Here is a 12349-nt window from a genome sequence, read left to right as displayed (position 1 = left end):
TCTTTTAACTGTTCTTGAAATACTTCCTGAAACGATTTCTTGTCTTTCTTATCTTGGATACTCCATGCCTGTACTTCTTTTTTAATCACGTCTTGTACTCTTTCCTCTTCTTTGTTAACTAGATCTTTCAGCTTCTCTTTTTCTTTCTCAGCTTTACTGAATCCTTCTTCCATCAATTTCTTATAGTTAGCTATTTGCACTTTTAAATCCTCATTTTCGGTTCTTAGCCTAGTTTGTTTTCTTCCACTCTTTTTATCCTTTCTTTTAATTTCTGGAGCTCTTTATCCTGTTCTTTATTCTCTTTCATTTCCATACTCTCCTTTATCAATTTATCTAATTTACATTCCATAGTCAACACTCTATCAAATAGTGAAGTATGCGCAGTATCAAAGCCTTCGAATGCTCTTCCTCCCTCACCAACATAGTCATCATCAGCTTTCATTCTTTCCCGTGTCTCATACCTGCATTTAGATGGAATCTCTTTCTCACTCATGATTTTGTAACACTGTATTCATGAAAAAAAAAAACGAGTCCAAACTAATCGCCCAGGCCACTGCAAACCCAAACAAAGGTAGTGAAGATCAGCTGATTCTCGGGAGCGACGGTATTGCATCCTTCCTCGACCGCGTTTCATGTGTGTGTGTGTATTTACCTACCTAGTTGTAGTTTTACAGGGCCTGGGCTTTATGCTCGTGTGGCCCCGTCTCCATATCTACACTTATCCAATCTTACTTTAAAACTATGCACACCCGTTGCAGACACTATTTCTTCATTCAAACTGTTCCACGTCTCAACACATCTTTGTGGGAAACTATACTTTTTAATATCTCTTACACATCTTCCCTTCCTCAGCTTCTTACTATGCAATCTTGTGCTTGGACTGGCATATTTTTCTCTCAGGATCAGATACTCATTGTCCACTTGGTCCATTCCGTTTATCAATTTATAAACTTGTATTAAATGTGTGTGTGTGTGTGTATTTACCTAATTGTATTTACGTATTTGTGTATTACAGGGCCCGAGCTAAGCTCTCTGTGTCCTGTCTCCTTGTCTACTCCTATCATATCTCTCTTTCATCTGATTAACACATACCGCATCAACGACATCACTGCTCAGTTTATTCCACTTATCAATACTACGATGCAGGAAACTGTACTTTCTCAAGTCATTTAGACAGATGTCTTTTATTAGTTTTTTTCCATGTCCTCGGAGATGATTTCTTTTTATGAGGGGTCCACACTACTCCTGCATATTCCAATCTGGGTCTTATTATAGTACTTATCAATTTCTTCATCATTTCTTTGTCCATGTAGTGAAATGCTACTCCAATATTCCTTAGCAAATTATATGTTTCTCTAAAAATCCTATCAATATGGCTTACTGGTTGATTGTTTTCTTCCATCGTCACTCCTAAGTCCTTTTCCTTTTTTTACTTTCTCCAGTTCTACTCCATCTCCCATCTTCTAGATTCCCACGGGTCGTCTTTCACTCTTTCCCATTTCCATGACATGGCTTTTGTTCACATTGAATTCCATTTCCCACTTTTTACTCCATTCCCAGATCTTATTTAGGTCTTCTTGCAGTATTTCACAATCCTGTTTTTGCTTTATACCTCTGCACAGTTTTGTATCATCTGCAAACAGATGTGTGTGTGTGTGTGTGTATTTACCTATTAGTGTATTACAGGGCCCGAGCTAAGCTCTCTGTGTCCTGCCTCTTTGGCCACTCCTGTCATATCTCTCTTTCATCTGATTGACACACACTGCATCAACGACATCACTGCTCAGTTTATTCCACTTATCAATACTACGATGCGGGAAACTGTACTTTATCACGTCATTTAGACAGATGTCTTTTATTGGTTTTTGTCCATGTCCTCAGAGATGATTACTTGTGGTCACCTTTATCAACTCTCTGTCCAATATGTCAATCTTGTTCACCAATTTATACATAGTTATCATGTCTCCCCTTGTTCTTCTCTCTTTTAATGTGGTCAGCCTTAGTTCCCTCAGCCTTTCCTCATAGTCTAACTCCCTGAGTCCTGGTACCATCCTTGTTGCCAGCCTCTGTACGCTTTCCACCTTCTTCACATTTTTCTTCATATGCAGTGACCAGACGCAAGCTGCATATTCTAACTAGGGTCTTATTAAAGTGCATAGTATCTTCATCATGTAAGACCAATATTTTGAAGCATGATATATGTTTTCCAAAATATCTTGTTAATGTGTTTCTCTAGTGACAAAGTGTTTTGCACAGTTACTCCTAGGTCTTTCTCCTCATTGGTCTCTTCAATTTTCTCATCACCCAGCCTGTAATCCCTGTATGGTGTGTATCTACTTCTTCCCATTTTCATAACATGGCTCTTGTTTATATTAAATTCCATCTGCCACTCTTTACTCCACTCTTCAACTTGCCAAACACTCTTTCATAAATAGGAAATGTCAAAATCTTTCAAACTCAAACTCTCCTCGTGACTTCTGGCATCTAGCCAAAAACATCTCAAATAACTTCACTTCTTCATCTTTCCCTCCTTTATTTCATCCTGATGGCACCACTGCCATCTCTTCTGTCTCTAAAGCTGAACTCTTTTCTCAAACCTTTGCTCACAACTCCACCTTGGACGATTCTGGGCTTGTCCTCCTCTCCTCCTCCCTCTGATTATTTCATGTCTACAATCAAAATTCTTCGTAATGATGTTTTCCATGCCCTTGCTGGCCTAAACCCTCGGAAGGCTTATGGACCTGATGGGGTCCCTCCTATTGTTCTCAAAAACTGTGCTTGTGTGCTTGCACCTTGCCTGGCCAAACTCTTTCAACTTTGTCTATCGACTTGTACCTTTCCTTCCTGCTGGAAGTTCGCCTACATTCAGCCTGTTCCTAAAAAGGGTGACCGTTCTAACCCCTCATACTACCGTCCTATAGCTTTAATCTCCTGCTTGTCTAAAGTTTTTGAATCTATCCTGAATAGGAAGATTCTCAAACATCTGTCACTTCACAATCTTCTGTCTGATCGCCAGTATGGCTTCCGTCAAGGTCACTCTACTAGTGATCTTCTGGCTTTCCTTACTGAGTCTTGGTCATCCTCTTTTAGAGATTTCGGTGAAACTATTGCTGTTGCGTTAGACATATCAAAAGCTTTTGATAGAGTCTGGCATAAAGTTTTGATTTCAAAACTGCCCTCTTACGGCTTCTATCCTCTCTCTTCAACTTTATCTCATGTTTTCTTTCTGACCGCTCTATTGCTGCTGTGGTAGACGGCTACTGTTCTTCTCCTAAACCTATTAATAGTGGTGTTCCTCAGGGTTCTGTCCTGTCACCCACTCTCTTTCTATTATTCATTAATGACCTTCTTAACCAAACTTCTTGCCCTATCCATTCCTACGCTGATGATACCACCCTACATCTTTCCACGTTCTTTCAGAGACGTCCAACCCTTCAGGAAATTAACAGATCACGCGGGGACGCCACGGAACGCCTGACTTCCGATCTTTCTAAAATTTCCGATTGGGGCAGAGAAAATCTAGTAGTTTTCAATGCCTCAAAAACTCAATTCCTCCATCTATCAACTCGACACAACCTTCCAGACAACTATCCCGTCTTCTTCAGTGACACTCAACTGTCTCTCTCTTCCACAATGAATATCCTCGGTCTGTTCTTTGCTCATAATCTTAACTGGAAACTTCACATCTCATCTCTTGCTAAAACAGCTTCTATGAAATTAGGTGTTCTGAGGCGTCTCCGCCAGTTTTTCTCGCCCCTCCAACTGCTTACTCTGTATAACGGCCTTATCCGTCCCTGTATGGAGTACTCTTCGCATGTTTGGGGGGATTCCAGTCACACAGCTTTGCTTGATAGAGTGGAATCGAAAGCTCTTCGTCTCATGAACTCCCCTCCTCTGACTAACTGTCTTCAGTCTCTTTCTCACCGCCAAAATGTTGCATCCCTTTCTATATTTTATCGCTATTTTCATGGTAACTGTTCTACTGATCTTGCTAACTGCATGCCTCCCCTCCTCCTGTGGCCACGCTGCACAAGGCTTTCTTCTTCCTCTCATCCTTATTCTGTCCAACTCTCTAATGCAAGAGTTAACCAGTACGCTCAATCATTCATCTCTTTCACTGGTAAACTCTGGAACTCCCTCCCTGTATCTGTATATCCGAATTCCTACAACTTGTCTTCTTTTAAGAGGGAGGTATCGAGGCATTTGCTCCCTTAATTCTGGCTGACGATTTTGGCACTTTTTGTACTCTTTGGAGAGCCAGTGCTCAAGTGGGCTTTTTTCTAACTTTCGATCTTCCTGTAACTTGTTACAATCTTCCACATTCTTTACTCTCCGCATAATTTTAGTACTGACCCTTGTGGAACTCCACTGGTTACCTTTTTCCACTCTGACTTCTTTCCTTTCACCACTGTTTGCATTTCCTTTCCCACTAAATAATTTTCCATCCATTTTGTTAGTTTATCACTTACTCCTCCAGTCTTCTTTAGTTTCCACATCAGTCTATTGTGTGGCACTTTATCAAAGGCCTTTCTCAAGTCCAGATAAATAGCATCCACCCATCCCTCTCTATGTTGTAGTATGTCAGTCACTCTTGAATAAAAACATAATAAATTGGATATGCACAATCTTCCTTTTCTGAAACCAAACTGCCTTTCACTCAGAATGTTTTCACTTTCTAGATACTCACTCCACTTTGCTTTAATTACTTCTTCACATACCTTGCACAATATACTAGTCAACGATACTGGTCTATAATTTAAAGGTTCCATTCTACTACCATTCTTATATATAGGCACAATGTCAGCTCTTTTCCACTCTTTCGGGACTATTCCTGTTCGTATGGAGGTTTCCACAATATCAAATATGGGTTCAACAATTGATCTTTACATTCTTTTAGCAACCTCCCAGATATGCCATCAGGCCCCATTGATTTATTAATATCCAAGTTGCTTATAATTTTCCTTATATCTTCTTAGTAACCATGATGTCCTGCATTTGCTTTATTTCCGTAGGCCTTCCTCCTGTAAAATGCTCCTCCTTTGTAAACACTTTGCAAAAGTTGTCGTTCAAAATTTCAGCTATATCTCTAGCATCCTCATATACTTCTTCCCATCTTTTACCTTTTCTATTGCCTCCCTTTTATTTAGTTTTCCATTTATGAATTTGTAAAACATTTTGGGTCACTATCACAGTTTTCCACCACCTCTGTTCATATTCCTTCTGTGCTGTTCTCCTTACTTCAACATATCTATTCCTTGTTTTGTAGGCTTCTCTTGATAATACATCACTGTTTTCTTAAGTTTCTTTGCCTTTTCTTTGTTCTTTTTGCTTCTTCACAATTTCTATTAAACCACTGTTTATTATTTAAAGTCCTCTTTCTGTGATATGGCACAAACTTTTCACAGCAGAGTTATATAAATCCATAAATTTATCGTATTTCAATTGCATATCCCCTTCCTGGTATACCACAGACCAGTCAATTTCATTAAAGAACTCTCTTATATGGTTATAATTTGCCCTAACATAATTTAATTTTTCCTCCATGTGCTCCACAATCTTTTCGTGCTTAATTCCGTATCCAGCTCAAAACTTAGGACATCATGATCGCTTTTCCCCAAGGGACATTCATGTTCAATTTCCTCTTTTAGAGATCCCCTGGTAAATACCAAATCCAACCTTGCTGCAACATCCTGTCCCCTGCACCTTGTTGGTGATCTCACCCACTGTGTCATCAAGTTATTTGTTACTACATTTAACAATTCCTCTGCCCACTCACCACCATTCACCACTTCGTAGTCTTCCCACACTATTTCCTTACAATTAAAGTCCCGACTATCATCACTCTATCCTTTCTGATGAGTTCCTGCTTCATTCTGTCTAGAGTATTTCTCATCACCATTTGATACTGTTCATAGTTCCAAGCATTGGTTCTGGGTGGTATGTATACTGTTACTCGTATAATATTAATGTCCCTCTTACCATCTGTTATAAGCATACTTATCACTTCTTCATTTCCCTTACTAAAGTTCACCTCCTTCACTATCAGATCCTTCTTAGTAAAAACCATTATACCACCACCTCTTTTATTCTTTCTATCATTTTTCCATACTTTGTAGTGTTTTACATCAAACCAATCTAGCTTTATTTCAGGCCTTAACTTTGTTTTCACCACACACATTATGTCCGGTTAATTGTTTCTTAGGTAATCCATACATTCTAGCCTCTTAGACAGAAATCCATCTTTATTTGTGTATGTCACTTGATTTCCATTCCTGATCTCTTTCTTCCATGTTTCAGTCAGTATAATGTCTATTCCGTCTGTTTTATCCACCACTTCTTCAGCCTCCCATTTCTCATCCTCCAAAAAAAACTTGGTCTTTTCCTCCTCGGTTCTTTCCTCATTCTTCTCTCTCACTTCAGTTACAAGCACTTTCATTTTCATTCGTTCATCCTGTGTCATATTTCTTCTTATGTAAATTGTTTTGGTTTCCTCGTAGTCTTTAAGTTTCCAGGCCCTCCTCAGCAAGACCTCGGCTGCCACCTCAGACTTTAACTTCAATTTTAATAGTCTACTCTTGCCTTCTTCAAAAGCTCCTAGTCTCACACTTTCCTCTACCTCAGCATATAAGCATTCTTCCTCCTCGGAGATCTTATTTAGTAAAAACTTAATCCTGTCATTTTCCTTATCCCTCCTATCTTGCCAGTTCCTGTTAGTTTCCTCCCTCAAACCCATTATGATCATGCATTTTTTCTTTTCAGCAATATCTCTCACTACAGTACCCTCCCGAGTTTAGCGCTTGCTTTCTTCTTAAGATATAGTGCCAAACTCGAGGATCGCTAAACTCGGGGTATTGAAAACAATGTAAAAACGCTTATTCATTCTGGCCCGGGACGAAGCTGATTTTTTTTCCTCCCCACTTTACTCCCTTATTTCAAAATACCAATAAATTGGTGGGTGTATTCAGTTTCAGTGAAGAATGCTCTTGTTAAGACGAAAAAAACTGGGATACACACTTTATTGAAAAGAACAAAAAGAGAAAAGAAATAATAAGAACTCTAACAGCACATAATCTCACTCTGGGGCATGGTCCGCTAGCGCAAAGCCTTCAAATTCGTTGCCCAAATCCACGGGGGCTACATTATCGTCGACCAGCAGCTCATCACCATCATCATCCTTCTCAGCAACAACAGCAGGTGGTGTGTCTTCTCGCTTGTCACGGTTACTGAAGTATCTTGTGATCAAGGCCTGTTGTCGTTTTTTCATTCGTGCTTCGTACATCTGTTTGTATTTATTTAATCCCTTTTGAACTGCGTGGATACATGTCACACGTCGGTCAGAATTTGAATCAAAATTGCAAATGACCTCCTTTAATTTTTCTGTAATTGCAAATATTTCTGTTAATTGGTAAACAGTTGGCTCATCTTCATTTTCCTTTTCCTCTTCTTTTTCTTCTTCCTCGTGCTCCTTTTCAAGCATGTCTTCCGCACTAGGTTCGGCGACTCTCTCTCCAATAAGATTTTCTATGTCAGCAGCACTGACAATGTCATACCCACTGATGGGTAATGTTTTGGCCAGCTGAAGCAGTGAGCCCATAGCGGCCGCTACACTCTGTCTCTCCTGTGTTGTGCTGAGCTCACGGGCACCGCTACTCGTTTCTGCCTTGATCCACGGGAAAACTCTCCTCCAACCGTGTTTCACTGTAGCAGCATTGACAAAGTTCCAGCATTCCACCATTAAGTCCACAGCTTTCTTGATATCAAAATTACGAAAGAAATTCTGTGCTGTCATAATTTCCTTGGGTCTACCTGGTGCTGGCAACACTGTATGGGAGCTTGCCTCACCTGTCTGATGCATTGCTCGTGAGTTATGCAGGGCTCCAACCTGTGGTGCAGTGCTCAGTGGCATATAAGAACTATCAAGATGCTGGTGGAAGAGGGCTAAGGATGCGTGCACACGTGGTCAGCTCAGTCAGCCAACTGCAGGAGTCTTGGGGCAGCATACGTGACGCCGCCCGGAAGTAAAAGTGACCGATACTTGTCAAAGCAGCGCGAAACTCGGGGCGATACAGCGCCAAACTCGGGATGGTAAGAATTTAGGACTAAGCGCCAAACTCAAGGATCGCGAAACTCGGATAGCGCTAAACTCGGGAGGGTACTGTACATACTCATTTTCCTTCAATGCCTTTACCATTTCACTCTGTGTAATCGCTTTATTTTCTTCTTCTTGCTTTTTCATTATCTCCTTAAAGGACTTTTGTACTTCTTGGTGGTCATGTTTCACTTCCTTCACTTTGGCATCAATTAGGTTAAGGCATTCCTCCTTCCCCAAGTCTCTTTCGGATATTTTCTTTTCCATTTCGAGGAGTTTAGCCTTCATCTCGTCACATTGTTTCCTTAGATGTTGATTTTCTTTCTCCATTTCCACTTTCTCCTTCAATAGCTCTTTATTCTCTCTCGTTAACATATAGATTTCTTTTTTTAAGGTATTGTTCTCTGCTATGACTCTATCTAATTTTTCTTCTATGGATCTAATATTTAGAAACTTACTTTCTAATGCCTGAATTCTGGAATCCATGTCTAATTTATCTAGTCCACTTGGAGTGGTCACGAACCCCTCGAAGTCTCTCAAATTTCTAGGCGTAGATTGCATGATTTCTATCTCCAGCTGTTTCGGCCAAAACAAAACAAAACACCGCCGACACTCTTCGACTAGGGACCACTCTCCATTTTCACTTGAAAATGGCCCACTTTTTTGTACTTTTCGAGAGTAGGACACTAACAGGACACTAACTGTACCCAGTTCCTGTAAACACCATAGGTAATTTCTCCCCTTCCCCGGTCCTCAGGACTTCCTCTCTCGACGCTGGCGCGCGCGCGCGTTTGTGTGTATACATTCATGCATATGTGTATGGTCAACGTAATATGAATTTTTATAACTCAATCTTTGTCTACTGTGGCTTAATAAAACAGAAGAAAAGTTGCCTCTTGCATAATCAAGGTTTTATGTAAAGCAGCTTTTCACATCCAGAACACTTGGCTACTCACTTAGGTGAAACAAAGGACAAAGACTATATCCTCCAGTATTCATCATATATAACTCCCAAAGGTCAGATGGCATCTACAGTTGATGCAACCAAAAGAGCAGGTTGAATCTACATTTGAAGTGCCTTTAGCAGGTTTTATCTCAAATCCCTGTACAATTATTTTTTGGCCTATGAATATCTTCTCACCATGATGTCTGTTTCTAAATCTTACTGTCCTGCAAACCATAGTATTGGCTACAGCAGTGGTATTCATTGCGCGGCTCGCGAGCCGCTGGCAGCTTGCGATAACTCAATTTACAGCTCTCGAAAAATAAATAAATAAATGAATAAAAACAAAAAAGCACACTTCCACTCATCATAGCATTAAATAAGTTTGGTCTTTATTTTTCTCTTAATAACAAGATATATAGGCTAATATTACCATGTCTAATTTATCTTATTTACTATATTGCACTAGCAGCACAGTACTACTTAATTTAGTTGAGTTATGCTAGCTTGCACTAGCTGCGGCTCTCTCAATGAATGTGTTTAACCCAAGTGGCTCCCTTGCAAAAATTAGTGAATAACACTGGGCTACAGGGAAAAATAGGATTTTTAATGTAAAATCCATTTTTATATACAATTAATAATTCTGGGTACTAGTATGTGTAATAACAAATAATAATTCCTCACATGAGGATAATGATAAGCGGCCAGTAACTTTCATTCCACATAGGAATAAATATAATCCAAAACATCTCTTATTGAAAATACTATTGGGAAAGTTAGAAATTACTCTTTCAAGTCTCGAAAATGGTTTTACCGGAAAGAAATGATATGCAACTAGACTGTGTTTCACTCATGTACATCATCCATGACAATTATATTTTTCTTGCATGACAGCAGCAATACAACTCCCTTTAGTCTGTATACAGAATTATTGATATTGGCATTCATGACTGAGTGACTGAGAGATATAGGTGAGTGAAGCAAAGCTTGCAAACAACTAACAAAAAGTTACTTTATTTCACCATTTCACCAGACACCACATCACCTAGAGTCTATCATAAATATGATGATACATAGTACAACAGTGTATGTATTTATGTATACAGGTAACTCTTCATTTACGTGTTTAATTTACCCGATTTTGTTAATACGTGACCGAAAAAATATTATAATTAATTAAATTTGCGCGATCGGTTTGCTTATACGTGATTTGGCCCAACCACATTTTCAAACTGAGCACCAGACACAATTTCAAACTGCGCGCCAGAGAGTGGACAGCGAGCGCTTGTGAGGGGTGGAAACATTGGTGTACTGCGTTTATTTTTTTACTAGTGTTTACTTTTATACTGTGGGGTTATTTTTGATAAGTGGATTTTTGATAAAGTGGAAAAGCTCAGACAAAGATGGTGACTGACTATGGTGTGAGTGGTGAAGGCAGTGACGCAGTGAGTGTTGCGTTTACATATTCTTTGTTTTGTTGTTTTCTCTTATTATTTTTTGCCTTCCCTTATTATTTATTGCTTTTCTCTTTACTTTAAATACACCTCTAGTATTTAGAATGGTAAATAATAAAAACATGTTAATTTAGCCAAATAAATAGAGTATTTTGTATGAATTTTTTTGGACCACATCCTGCATCTCCCCTATTATCCATTGTTTCTTATGAGAATTATAAGTTTGTTTTACACGAATTTTGATATAAGCGATGCCTCTTGGAACGCATCTATCGCGTAAATTGAAAGTTACCTGTACATATTATGATAGTTTGTTTATTACAATATAAGCACTTTATAGGGAAATTAGCACCCAATGGGTTTACGGCACATCACATGTAATTTGTGTAGGAATATAAAAGTAAATAAATGCTCAAGTCTTATCCACTCTCACTTGCCTCATATGGCACCACTCTCTCACTAACATACCCAAACCTGCATAATATAACCATGTGGCATGTCCTAGGACCTTGCTCCTACCACCATACCAGCATAATCAGCTAAGTTGAAGTTGGATTTGGAGAAAGCCTTCACTGATCTCTAGCTTACACTAATTAGCAGCTACTGCCTCAGATCCTAGTAAGTGTGTATGATTTAAGTTAACCTATTAGGCTTTTATTCCATTTTTTTTCCTTTGTCATCAATTCACAGTTGAGACAGAGTCTTACATAGCTGGAATTTGCAAGAGATTGAAGAAGAAAGATTAATGTCAAATGCTATTATGTTTTCATCACCAAGGCATAAACTGAGAAATTGGTGATAAAAAATGACATTTTTGCTACATTGTCAAAACTATTCAGCTGGAAGGGATGTTTGCTTGGAATATTCCTGTCCTTTAGGGGTTAATCCTTGTTCTGCATTATAAATTTCAAATTATTTTGTTGTAATAAACCACTTACTTTGGGGTAACTGGTGTGGTGACTTCTCTTCCAGCAAAAGACTCTTCCACAAAAGTCTTAAACTCACGCTTTTGGTTTTCCCTTAAGACTGAAATGGTTGAGTCCCATTGGACCTCAAGCAGCTGAGAGTCTTCTAGATGTTGTGCTGCCAAGTTATTGACATCATCATCTGTGAGATGCACTCCAACCTTGCTCACTGTGCTACTCATCTCCTGGGTCTGTCTAGAAAAATGTAAATGGTGATAAGTTTACACTCTTGGAGGTTCTTTCTTGATAACCTAATTTTTACACAATTAAAATTCAATCAAATAATGGTTAAAATAATGTTACAGAAAGAGGAACCCACAACCATGTCAAGCAATAAATATCAGGAATGACAGTGGATCAATCCTAAAAACAAACTTGAATCTCAGATGCTTCAATCATGAGCTAGTGATGCAAATCACTGCACCACATATCAAGAAATTTTATTGAGGCTATGAAGTTAATGCTTATTTACCTTTCACTAATCTCCCGCAAAGCATGTTCCCGTTGGGCTACAAGGGAACTCATAGTACTAGCAAAGGAGTGCTCTAAACCCAGAAGAGGGACCACTGTTGGAGAGTGAACTAAAGAATGGTACATGGTTGCCAGTAGTTCATTCTCACACCCTTCAGCTTCTTGCTTCTTGCTTAACTGTGAAGATGATACAACATAACATTTATTTCTTCATTATAAACTTAATCAGAGTACAGAATAGTGTCAATTTAATATTATCTATGAATGCTTAATCTCTTATCTGAGAAAGGTATCAGATAGAAAGAAATGGTAGTGGTGAGAGGATGGCTGGGCTGGGTGCTGTCCCTAGCAAGTGGCTAAGTGGCTGGCTGAGGCACTGACGGGTTGCTATTATCATTATGCTGCACAATACATTCTACTAAAATTA

The 12349-nt window shown here is 39.1% G+C and overlaps 1 protein-coding gene across 7 annotated transcripts in view; it reads right to left on the bottom strand.

Moving 5' to 3' along the window:
- Nucleotides 1–12349, bottom strand: part of LOC123508985 (protein C12orf4 homolog) — a 219796-nt gene that overhangs the window by 106562 nt on the left and 100885 nt on the right. For all 7 annotated transcript variants that reach the window (XR_006676067.1, XR_006676063.1, XR_006676062.1 and 4 more), the window contains 2 exons: nt 11924–12099; nt 11425–11646 (listed from right to left, as the gene is read on the bottom strand). Coding sequence is in view for 1 of the 7 variants with exons in the window: in XM_045263089.1 (XP_045119024.1) it covers nt 11425–11646; nt 11924–12099 (398 nt within the window). In the remaining 6 variants the exon portion in view is untranslated. The remainder of the gene's footprint in view (nt 1–11424; nt 11647–11923; nt 12100–12349) is intronic.

The sequence above is a fragment of the Portunus trituberculatus genome, chromosome 25 (genome assembly GCF_017591435.1).
Source record: "Portunus trituberculatus isolate SZX2019 chromosome 25, ASM1759143v1, whole genome shotgun sequence".
Taxonomy (NCBI): Eukaryota; Metazoa; Arthropoda; class Malacostraca; order Decapoda; family Portunidae; genus Portunus; species Portunus trituberculatus.
Note: the sequence above shows the minus strand (reverse complement) of the source record. Positions and strands in the feature narration are given on the sequence as shown.